At 49.5% G+C, this 12,301-nt stretch overlaps 1 protein-coding gene across 1 annotated transcript; it reads left to right on the forward strand.

Annotated features, from left to right (window-relative positions):
* Positions 1-1,338: 1,338 nt before the first annotated feature.
* On the forward strand, positions 1,339-11,496 carry LOC142003480 (keratin, type II cytoskeletal cochleal-like). Its single transcript, XM_074980455.1, has 10 exons — positions 1,339-1,615; positions 1,646-1,926; positions 2,929-3,149; positions 4,593-4,653; positions 5,764-5,859; positions 7,782-7,946; positions 8,282-8,407; positions 9,697-9,917; positions 10,244-10,278; positions 11,183-11,496. The coding sequence occupies exons 1-10, from the start codon at positions 1,339-1,341 to the stop codon at positions 11,494-11,496; spliced, it is 1,797 nt and encodes a 598-aa protein (XP_074836556.1).
* Positions 11,497-12,301: the final 805 nt, after the last annotated feature.

Raw genomic sequence — 12,301 nt, forward strand, 5'->3', positions numbered from 1 at the left:
AATTCATCCCCTCTCCATGCCCAACTCTATGGTATTTTAAGTCACACTTTTCTCCCCTGCCCTTGAGTTAGTTGCATTCCTCATGCTCAATAGACTGAATGAGGGATAGGGTGGGAACCTGTTCTGAGTTTCCTCACTTACATTGGGTGCAGTTACTCCCTTAATCTCATTATATTTTTTCCTATTTAACATCAGAATCGAACCGGTTCAGCAGCTTTAGGGAAATTCTCCTTCACTGGGATCAAACCAACATGAAGGCAATGTGACATGCACCCACCCACTCCTGGTTGCTGTATTTCATGAATTATCCCAATTAACCAACGTGCTTTAGGTTTATGAATTCTGGGCAAGAATTTAGGATGGCATAAATCTGGCTGAAAATTTCTTCAGTGGGCTTTTACATTCACTGAGAATCTGGCCCTGAAACTTGAAGCTGGATTTCTAGGGTCACACTTAAATTTGGTGGCCTTAGCAAGGGTTCGTTCATTTTACTTGACGTGGATTCTAACCAGCAGTTGAGCAAAGCACTTAAGTATTCTATGTGCTTCACTTTAAGTGTGTATCTCCATTAGACTTAAGCAGGGAGCTAAGTGCTTTTTGTGCCTCCAGGTCCATGAGATAAATCAGATCAATTTGTAGTAAGGTGTCAGCCCTGCAAACACTTGTGCAGAGGCTCAACTTTCAGCACGACTAAGGCTGTAGAGGATACTCATTCTTTCCTTCTGTAAGTGGTCTACGTTCCATGACATGGGACAGTGAACCACATCCAATAGGTGAGTGGGTTGCATAGTTCCCCTCACTGAGCAAGAACACCCCAAATTTCAGAGACCCAGTCAAAATCCAGGACAAGCCCCCACTTGTACACACCCACAGGTGGGCTTGAACTCAGAATCGCTGGAGCTTAGTGCAGGAGGCTCTACAGGTTTTGCTGAAAGCTAGTTGCTCCTCCACTAAGGTCGTAAAGGAGGCCTGTTCTTTCTCTTTGTAAATGGTCTAGGTGCCATTAGTGGGACATCGAACCCCACCTAGGTGTGTGGGTTACATACACGCTGCTGGAGATAACCCCTTTGCTGGGTTGAAGTTCATCAGCGAGGCTATCTTGTACCAGTGCCGTGGGTGTGTTTTGAGTTTCAGCGAGCACTTAAGTTCATTCTGACACCTGCCTGCCAGGAATGTCAAAACCATTAAGGCACTTAACTGATCACTTCAGCTGCAGGCAACCAAGCCCACGTCCTGGAAGGATAAAAGGGGCCTGATCTCAGTGGGGTGTTCACTAGAGGGCACCACTTCCTGACTCTGCACCTTTCCTGCAGCAAAGGGTTGATCTCTCCCGCCGTGATGAGCTGGCAATCCTGCAATATCCGAGCTGGCGGTGGAACCAAAGGCTTCAGCACAGTCTCCGCTGTGGTTCCGACGAGCTGCAGATCCAGCTTCAGTTTAGTCAGTGCACCAAGAGGTGGTGGAGCTCTTGGAAGGCTTGGTGGCAGAGGCAATTTTGGCAGCGTGAGCCTCTATAACCTAGGTGGTAACAAGAGAATTTCCATCAGCAGTGGCAGCAGCCAATGGAGTGGATTTGGGGGTGGAGCTGGTGGAGGTTTTGGTCTTGGTGGTGGAGGTCTTGGTGGTGGATCTAGCTTTGGTGGAGCTGGTGGTGGGCTCAGTCTTGGGGGTGGAGGTGTGGGGGTAGGATTTGGCTTTGGTGGAGGAGCTGGTGGCAGCAGTGGAGGCTTTGGTGGGGGTAGATGTCTGGTAGGAATTGGTGCTGGCAATGTACCCTGCATGGGTACCATCCAAGAAGTGACCATCAATCAAAGTCTCCTTGCGCCGTTGAACCTGGAGATTGACCCAAGCATCCAACAGGTGCGAAAGGAAGAGAAGGAGCAGATCAAGAGTCTCAATAACAAATTTGCTTCTTTCATTGACAAGGTGAGAGTTTGATCAGGAACAATGGAGATGGGAGGGATGGAAGGAGGCAGATCAATGGAAAGGAATGAGGAAGACTTGTTTTCATATTTGGACACCTACCAAAATTAATTAAGGAATGTCTCATGCAGTAAATTTCAGAGATTACACATCAGGCTCTTTGAGAAAAAAAAAAGAAGGGGCGTGGTGCTGCCGTAAAGATGAACAACTTTATTTGGCTATAATCTTTCATGGGCGGGAGCCCACTTCATCAGATGTATTTCAAGTGCCTGAAAGGGTGTTACGAAGAAGAGAGAGAAAAATTATTCTCCCTAACTTCTGAGGCTAGAACAAGGATCAATGAGCTTAAATTGCAGCAAGGGAGGCTTAGGTTGGACATTAAGAAAAATGTCCTAACTCTCCGGGTGGTTAATTACTGCAATAAATTGCCTAGGATGGTTGTAGGATTTTAAAAGATTTTCCAGAATAGCTTATTTCAAAATAGCGTCCCCACACAATAGATCTTATTTTGGATTAGAGCCCCTGGAAGCATTACGTCTTATTTTGGAATAGCCCCAGTCCCTGGCTATACAGCCCCTATTTGGAAACTTTTATTTTGGAATAGGCGCTATTCCTCGTAGAATGAGGTTTACAGGATTCGAAATAAGCTGCTCACTATTTTATCTCAAAATAGCGGTTTTGCTGGGTAGATGTTTCAAAGTTACTTTGGAATAGCATAAATATCAGAGAGGTCGCCGTGTTAGTCTGTAGCTTCAAGAACAACAAGAAGTCTTGTGGCACCTTATAGACTAACAGATATTTTGGAGCATAAGCTTTCATGGGCCTCTTCATCTGAAGAAGCAGGTCTTTGCCCATGAAAGCTTATGCTCCAAAACATCTTTTGAAATAGCATAAATATTCCAAAATAACTTTGTTGTGTAGACACACTCCCAGTGACCAAGTTCTCAGGTGCCAGCATGCTTGCCAATATCTTCCATTAAATAACTTTTGCCTGGTGGGTTTCAGGTGCGCTTTCTGGAGCAGCAGAACAAGGTGCTCGAGACCAAGTGGACCCTCTTGCAGGAGCAGGGTCAGAAATCAAATTCCAACAAGAACAACCTCAACCCCTTCTTTGAAGCCTATATCAGCAATCTGAGGAAGCAGCTGAGCAGCCAGTTAAATGAACAGGGGCGGCTGGAGGGAGAACTGGGAAACATACAGGACCTGGTTGAGGATTTTAAGAACAAGTAAGTGAAAGTGCAACAGACATACATTGACCTGATCTGTGCCAAACTATAGACTGCCCAGTCCAGTTTGGAAGGCATGTCCCCAGGTAGCAGTTTTGCTGTGATGAGTGTTAGTTGGAAAATAAAAAGTGAGATGGGACAGTCTGCTGTTGTAAAAGGCGATTTTTCCAAACTCAAAGACTATGTCTACACCAGAGTTTTGTGGACAAAACTCGTGACGCATTTACACACAAAATGCGTTTTGTCGACAGAAACTAGTGACAAAAAAGCCATGTAGGTGCTCCAGGGAGCCCTTTGTCAACAGAGTGGATCAAAAGATCAATCTGCTTTTATGTGTGGATGTGAGCTGTCGACAAGTTTTGTCGGAACATCTCTTCCAACAGTAACTTCTGCAGACCAATGCTTGTAGTGTAGACCTAGCCAGAAAGTTTCATGGGGATGTGTTGCTGTTGAAGGAATTTTCAGTGGAAAAGCTCTGGGATGAACGGTTCTGACTCTATTTCATTTTGGTAACATTGAAATGTTTCATTTCAACTCAACAGTTTTGTTTGATTTTGTTTTGATTTTTAGGGTATAATGATTTTATGTATGTTATATTTGGAACCCACACACTGTCCCACGCAACAGGGCTTAAAACAAGCAGCCCTGTAGCACCTTAAAGGCTAACTTATTCATTAGGTAATGAACTTTCATGGTGAGATGCCCTTCTTCAGATTTTCTGATTAGGAGTAGACAATTAGATTCTACTGGCTTTCAGCATCCTGCGATGTTATTTAGCTGCAATTTACCCCTAAATGCCTTCTAAGGGTATGCCTATCCAGCAGCCATATTTTGAAATAATCTCTTCTGGAACAGCTATTTTCAGGACAGCTTGTTTTGAGAAAACACCTTTGCACACAAAATAGCACCTAGCTATTTTGAAATGCAGCATCTACATACGGAGCCTATTTTGAAATACAGCTATTGGATATACTACGGCTTATTTTGAAATAGGTTCTATACCCTGCCTTAACAACAAAGCTGTTTTGGAATAGGGGCTATTCCTCGTACAATGAGGTTTGCCGATTTCAAATTAAGCCATTTGCTGTTTTGAAATGATTTCGAAATAGAGGTTGTGTTGTGTAGATGCTAGGATAGTTATTTCGAAATAACTTTGCTGTGTAGATCTACCCTAAGAGCCCAGTAAGCAAAGGAAGTGTTGGTAATGCTGCGAGACATTACTGGCCTCCTTTGCTCCAGCAAATTCTCTTGTCCTGCACCGGTTAAGTCCCAAGGGTACTGGATTAGAGAGGTTCGACATGTAGAAGAAAGGTCACCAGGTTAACCTTAGACATGCTTGCAGCCGTGAGCTCAGCCAAGAAATTCTTGCCTTCTTTCCTCACCTGTTTGTGCTCCTTTATTCCACAAACAAGATCTAGTGCCGCCTTCCCTTCCTCTCTGCAGATACGAAGATGAAATCAACAGGCGCAGTGCTGCCGAGAATGACTTTGTGGTGCTCAAGAAGGTGAGCCCTGACGAAAGCGACCCCAATGCTAAGAACATTGAAAACGCTTGGGGGTAGTTTCAGTAATGGACGCTGGGTGTTTCAAAGGCGCCTAAGGAAGTTTGGTCTCCAGATCCCATTGAGAAATCTCCTTGGCCTTACAAGTTTCACTTGTCCCATTAGATCTTCTAAGGGCTGGGGGTAGCATCTTTTCCCCATTCCCACCTCCAGACACACACACGAGAGCTGCCCTGGACCTGGCAAAGGCCAACTTTGCTGAAGGCTAACAGAGGAATTGTGAGCAGACCCGAAAAGACAACCCCTCATACTTAGGGTTTATGGGGCCCTACACAGGACTATTAAACTGGTGCCCCTATCCCAACAGTGGCCGGGGCAGAGAGGCAGCGTTCCCTCTAATTTTGTCCACGCGTGGGCAGAATAAAATTTGTTATGTGCACCCAGGTATGCATGGATGTGCACCACCATTGGAAACGTACTCTGTGGTCCGAGGGCAGGCTGCTCATCCGCTGGACAGCGCCTGAATCTCTCCTGGGCAGCCACCCATGTTTGTCAGGGGTGAATATGTTTTTTTAAGAGATGGGATTTTATAATCTTCAGCAACACATTCGTGAAATGTTTTTAGAACAAACGGTAAACTAAGGTCCTGTCGACTAACACAGTAAATTCTGAGGTGGGCCGAGGCTGGCAAGTGCCTGTTAAATAGGTTCGTTACCACTGGACTGGCTCTTTCACAGATTCTGCCAATAGACAGCCACAGCGGGCCCCAGGGCAAGGTGGAAGCGGGGGGGCCCCATGCAGCTGCATGTTCTGCATATGGGTAAGGATGGCTCTGCCCCCAGGTGAGCCCAGCTGGGCCAAAAGGGCACCGAGGGCTTTGCACTCTCCCTGTCTTTGGCCCAGAAGGTCCCCTCCTCTGTGAGCTCTCTGAACCCCTTCGCTGAGCTATGTAGGAAGAGCGGCCAAGCCTGGCCTCAACCAATGCACATAGTGTCTACACCAACCCCCCCAGCTTGACCCAGAGACAAGCAGCTGGAGCTTTGCCCAGGGCTTCTTTCCTGCAGCAGCCCAGGCCGCTGGGCTGCCGTGGTGATGGTATGTGCCATCCCTCAGGACGTGGACACCGCCTACATGAGCAAGACAGAGCTGGAGGCCAAGGTGGACGCTTTGATGGATGAGATCAGCTTCCTCAAGACCCTCTACGACATGGTATTGATTCAGCTCACGCAATGTTCCCGTTTCATGGAGGGGTGGGAAAAGGTGGGTCTTTGCTGCCCTGCGCTTGCAGGCCCCGCCCCTGCCACTTCCATTGGCTGCAATTCCTGGCCAGTGAGAGGGGCAGGGGAGAAGCCCGGCAGGTGAGTGTGGGGGCGGAGCTTCCCTGGCTCACAGACATCCAGCTCCAGCCTGCAGAGGAAGGGGGAGTGGCAGGGCACAGAGCCGCCTCCCCACCCCCAGCCACCACCAGGCAGGGCTTGACCCCTTTAGCCCAAGGCCCGGGGGCTGCAACCCCTAAAGCCCCTTTCATAATCTGGCCCTGCTGGGATGGACCAAACATGCAGCGCCCCGGATGCCCCAGCCCAAGGACCTGACAGCCTGGGCACCTGGCAGCAAGGAGTGGTCCTGGGGCAGCTCAGGGAACACTTGAGGGCTGCTCAGTGCCCCAGAAGAGCCAAGGAGTAGCTGGAAGGCGTGTGGGTCATAGTAGTTAGGGGGGTGAGGCAGGGAGTCAGGACTCCTGGGTTCCATTCCCAACCTCAGCCAGGGGCTTGGTGGGATCTAGCGCAGTGTTTTTCAGACTGTGAGTCGGGAGCCCATTTTAATGGGGTCACCAGGAGTGGCATTAGACTTGCCAGAGCCAAAGTCCAGGTCCCACCGACCACAGCCAAAGCTGAAGCCCAAGCCCTGCTGCCTGGGGCTGAGCCTTGGGACTGCCAACTTGGCTCCCTTCCTGGGGCACCTCGGACTCAGACAGGCTCAAGCTTCAGTCCCCCCTCCTAGGGTCACACAGTAACTAATTTTTATTATCAGAAGGAAGGGCAGTGTACTGAAGTTTGAGAATCCCTGATGTACTGGTTAGAATTGTGGGAGAAGGGCTGGAAGCAATGTTCCAACCATGGGCAATTTTTTTTCTCCCAGCCACGTGTGGAATAAATTTTTCTACGTGCACTGAGGCCTGTGTGAATGTGCACCACCTAGAGAAATACAAACCTAGCTGTGGGCGCTCTGCTGGGATGCATTTGACTCTCTCCTGGGTGGCCGCTCAAGCACTCAGCTAACAGGGAACATTGGTTTCAGGGTCTTTTTGCTAGGAAATTAAATAAGGCCTTTGTTGACCAATGGGCTTCGCATGGGAAGTGATCAAGCCCAACCCAGAAGCTCCTTTTGCCCAATGGATAGGGCATTAGGCTAGCAGTCAGTAGTTGTGGGCGGGGTTCCCACTTTTGTGGCTTAGCTGCTGTCTGACCTTGGAGTCAAGTCGCTTCATTGATGTTTTGTCTAGTCTAGCATAGGCTCTTTGGGGCTGTGTCTAACTCATTCTGTGTTTATAAAGTGCCTGAGCCAATGGGGCTTTGGTCTTGGCTGAAGTGTCTACATGTGACTGCAGTATAAATAAACACACGTTTTGTCTCACAAGAGAGGAATCTGTAGGATCTCTTAAGTACCTAACCACTGTCCTACTTCAGGGTCCGTACCATGACTCTGAGCTACTCAGATCTATGCTTCTCAGCCTGATAGATGGTCCATCTTCACATGCCTGGAGCAATTTGCAGCGCTACTCTATGGCTTCCATCAAAACGCTAGAGGCCAGATTCTGACCTCAGTTACTCCCTTGTGAATCTGGAGTCACCTCGTTGACTTCCATGGAGTCACTCTGGATGGACACGTGTGGAATCACTTTGGATTTAGACAGATTTACACTGGAATTTGGATCTAAAGTTCTTCTGAAGACAGTAAACTATTTTCTGATGGGCTACAACTGTGCCAATCCAGAGCAGCTCCACTGACACAGACGATCTCCTGATTTGCACCCATGTACATAGACCGGGCCCAGCATGTTTAAAGGCAGACGGTGGCTATCAGGACACTCGTGCTGTAGACATGACTCAGGTGGTCGTTTATTTCTGTAGGAACTGGCCCAACTGAACGCCCAGATATCTGACACCTCCGTCATCCTGACAATGGACAACAGCCGAGATCTGGACCTTAGCAGCATCGTGAACGAAGTCAAAACTCAGTATGAGGACATAGCTAACAGGAGCCGCGCTGAGGCGGAGTCATGGTATCAGACCAAGGTGAGCAGATCTCTAACTATACATACTTGGATGATTTTCCTGTGCTTCTATGGGTGTTTAATTCCTTTTAAACAGCACATAGAGCAGCGCATGGCTGAGCACCTATTCCATCCGCGTTCCAAATAAATTTTATTCCATGCACCCAGGTATGTGTGGCTGTGCACCACCAGACCACGTGCCACATAAGCGCTCTATTAATCAGCTGGGCAGCCTCTGAATCTCCCTTTGGGTGGCTGCCCAAGCACTCAGCTTACAGGGAACGTGGCAACTAGGTATTAGGGTTGGTTGTTGCTGATATTATTATTATTATTATTGCTTTTGTTTCTGAATCTTAGTTTGAGGAGCTGCAAGCCACAGCTGGAAAGCACGGTGATGACCTGCGGAACACCAAGGGAGAAATCTCAGAGCTCAACCGGATGATCCAGAGGTTACGGGCTGAGATTGAGAATGCAAAGAACCAGGTAGCAGCAGCTCTTCCCAGCACAGAAGACAGACCAACGCAGAACCGCCTGTTCCTCTCTCTCAATTTCATGCCCCGCCCCTAGCTCAGTTGGTAGCAGCCTCACCGGCTGCAGTCAGTAGGTGGCGACAGGTCACAATGGAGCGCTTTCAGCAGACTCCGCCCTCTGGTGGGTACGTTGCTGAGCCGGACAATAACTCAAAAGGTGCTAGCCTGAGACCTGTCAGCAGTAGTTATAGATTGAGCAATGAACTAAAATGTGGAGTTTTTTGAGCTTTTTCCTCATATGGGTTCCAGAGATCAGAGAAGGTTGAAGGAGCTTAAATGATAGTTAGCAGGTTTAAAACAAACAAAAGGAAGTATTTCTTCATGCAATGCACAGTCAATCTGTGGAACTCCTCACCAGAGGATGAGGTGAGGACCAGGACTTTACCAGGGTTCAGAAAAGAGCTAGATACATTCATGGAGGACAAGCCCATAGATACTTATTAGCTAGGATGAGGAGGGGTGGTGTCCCTAGCGACTGTTTCCCAGAAGCTGGGAATGGGTGACGGGAGGGAATCGCTTGTTGATTCCCTGTTCTGTTGATTCCTCTGGGACACCTGGCATTGGCCACTCTTGGAAGACAGGACACTGGGCTAGACAGACATTTGGTGTGGTTGTACTGATGTTCTTATGAGCTCTCTTCCAGCAGCCACTGGGCCCGGTCTCTTTCCTTTTTTTACTGATCCCTGGGTGCAAAAGACAGCACCAGATACACCCTCCTGGAGCAGAGCTGTGTCAGGACCAGTGTTCCCTCTAATTTTTTTTCCATCCACGTGTGGAATAAAATTTTTTACATGCACCAAGGCCTGTGTAGATGTGCACCACCAAAAGAAACACAGGCTGCCAGCTGTGGGTGCTCCGCTAATCAGCTAGGAAGCACCTGAATCTCTCCTGGGTGGCCGCCCATGTGCCCACCTTACAGGGAACACTGGTCGGGAGGCCTTGATGAGCACCTGCCTCCCAGAGCTCCCATGGATTGGTTTGGAGCCACGGCACTCTCTGATTGGATATTGTGCCTCACTAGCCTATCCTGGTTTAGTGGTGACGATAAGGATGCAGAAAAAAGCTGCTATTATTAATCCCTCCAGAAATCTACCAGCCAATCCCCCCTGTCCTGCCCAGCCCCTATTCCCAGTGCTAATAGCAGCAGGGGCAGATCGGAGCCAGCGACTCGGCTGGGGAATTCTGCAAGACAGAGAGGAATGACCAGCCATTAAAGGGAAGCCAACTCCCTTTCCCCCACAGTGCGCCAATCTGCAGAGGGCGATCGGGGACTCCGAGGCGCGCGGCGAGCTGGCCATCAAAGACGCCAGGATGAAGGTGGTGGATCTGGAGGAGGCCCTGAATAAAGTCAAGCAGGACATGGCCCGCCAGCTGCGGGAGTACCAGGAGCTGATGAACGTCAAGCTGGCCCTGGATATCGAGATCGCCACCTACAGGAAGTTGCTGGAAGGAGAGGAGAGCAGGTGGGCACAAGACAATGAGTGGTGGCCGTGCTCTCAAAGCACTTTTCAATGTGGGGAGGGGAGTCGCTTTAGCCCTGTGCTACAGACAGGGAAACTGAGGCACCGAGAGTCAATTGAGGTAGATACAGATGCCGCGGAGTCATCTGGGCGATGCTCTGGAACAGCCCCATAAAGCCAGCAGGGTTTTGCGGTAACACCACCTCTCTGAGCTCAGTCTCACGGAGACGCTTGCATAGTTGTGACCCTGCCAATGGGCTGGGAAGAGCAGGGGTAGTATAAACGTACACTTAAGTCCAGCTGACTTTTTTGTCAATTTTCCCCCGCAGGCTGAGTGGAGACAGCGTCATCTCCGTCAGCTACGGTAAGTATCCTGGGCATGTCTCTCTTTCTCTCATTGGGAGCAGTGTCTGTGCTTATACACCCTAGGCCCAATGGGTCTACGTAGATATTTGCTCCCTCTGTGGCTGGTCCAGATAAGCCATTAGAGGGTCTCCTGTTTTTGCAAGTTCCAGGGCATAGGGGATGCATGGTGGGTGCACAGGGGGTCACATGCAACTCCTCAGTATTGCCCCTCCTGCACTCACCACCAGCACCACTTCCAGTGAGGGCTGGGGCAGCTGCACCCCTCCCCCAAACCAAGGTGGCCTGAGAACAGCACAAGCCCCACGTGAAGAAGCTGGTGGGGGGAAGTCTTTGGTGCTGCAAATAGGGGTGCTGCAGCACCCCCTGGCTGGAAGTGGTCTCCATTGTGTACAGGTTTTAGAGTTTGGTACAACAGCTGTCAGCACCCCCAGGATAAAAGGTGTTCCAGCACCCCTGGGTGGAGCAAGACTGGAGAGAGGGAGGGGCATGGACAGAGCAGGGCTGGGAGGGGGAGGAGCATGGGAGGGAAAGGGGCGGGACATAAGTCGAGGAAGGGAAGGAGGGGGCGGGGCATGTGCGGGGTGAAGCATGGGTATGGGCAAAGCAGTAGCGGAGAGGGGGCATGTAGGAACCCCAAGGTCTGTCCAAGGGTCAGCCCCACTTCATTTAGACACCTACTTGTGTCAACTGATTTTAGTGGGAGTTGCATACCTCAAAATATATTCAAGGCACTGCAGCCTCATCTTTTCACTGCAGGGGCAGAGGCCCATCCTCTGAGTGCCAGACCTTCCAGGCTCAATACTCAATGGTCAGCTCGGTAGGGCCAGTTACGAGTCCCTGTCTGATGGGAACATGCTGCCAGATGTGACCGGGCATGTGACAAGCCTGAGGTTTTCTTGCAGCTCTGGTCAGCTCTAGCGCTGGACTTGGTGGCAGAGCTGCTGTAGGAGGGGGAGTTGGCGGATTCAGCGTAGGAGGAGGCGGAGGAGGATTCGGCTGCGGAGGTGGAAGCAGTCTCGCTCTCGGAGGTGGAAGCGGAGGGTTCGGCCTTGGAGGAGGCAGCGGCTTGGGTTACGGAGGTGGTGGCAGCGGCGGGCTTAGTGTGGGAGGAGGGAATTTCAGCACTGGGAGTGGAACAGGCACGGGAGTGGGGACCAGCTCAGGAGTGAAAATCATCTCCAAAACCTCTTCCAGCAAGAAGACCATAATAAGTTAAGCTGGAGGAGTTCTCCACAGCTCCTTGTGAACACGCCTAGGTATATAACTCAAGAATACCTTCCAGTGCAAAAACCCATCACGCCACCTGGAGAACCCCTGTAGTGAACCCACATATATTTCATTAGTTCAGCCGCCCCTCTTAGAATTCTAGCATGCATGATACTGACGCGACGCTTACTTGGCTCCTGGCATAAGTACTTCTTAAGCACTTGGCTCCTAATTCGGAGAGGCTACGTCGACACTCAAAGGATCTGCCTACAGAAGTTACTGTCAGAAGAGATGGTCTGACAAAACTGCTGTCGACAGATTGTGTTGACACGTAAAAGAGGACTGGTGACCTGATCCGCTCTGTCGACAAAAGGGCCCCCTGGATTATCTCCACAGCCTTTTTTGTCACTGGTTTCTGTCGACAAAGCACATTTTGTGTGTAGAGGCTCCGTGAGGGTTTTTTTTTTTTTTTTGGATTAAACCCCAGTTTTGGCTACCAAACTCTCTAGTGTAGACATAGCCAAAGGGTATATCTGCACAACAGCCTTATTTTAAAATAAGCTTCCAGACGACCAGAGCGAGGGGTAGCAATCCTCAAGGAGGCTATTTAGGGATTGGCGCAAATCAACATCAGGGATAGCACTTAGTCCTGCCAAGAGAGCAGGGGACTGGACTAGATGATCTCCCAAGGTCCCTTCCAGTTCTAGGAGATGTGCAGCTCCAATTATATATAAGGGCTCTCCTGGGACAGCTTATTTTGAAATGACACTGCAATATACAAAAAGGCATTTCAAAATAGCACTTAGCTATTTTGA

The sequence above is a fragment of the Carettochelys insculpta genome, chromosome 29 (assembly GCF_033958435.1).
Source record: "Carettochelys insculpta isolate YL-2023 chromosome 29, ASM3395843v1, whole genome shotgun sequence".
Lineage (NCBI taxonomy): Eukaryota > Metazoa > Chordata > Testudines > Carettochelyidae > Carettochelys > Carettochelys insculpta.

What these genes read in the sequence shown, in the direction of transcription:
- LOC142003480 (XM_074980455.1), top strand. Translation starts at nt 1,339, where the DNA reads ATGAGCTGGCAATCCTGCAATATCCGAGCTGGCGGTGGAACCAAAGGC. An exon ending in GTTGAGGATTTTAAGAACAA is followed by an intron (nt 3,150 to 4,592) that starts GTAAGTGAAAGT and finishes TCCTCTCTGCAG; the next exon opens with ATACGAAGATGAAATCAACA. An exon ending in CTGGAAGGAGAGGAGAGCAG is followed by an intron (nt 9,918 to 10,243) that starts GTGGGCACAAGA and finishes TTTCCCCCGCAG; the next exon opens with GCTGAGTGGAGACAGCGTCA.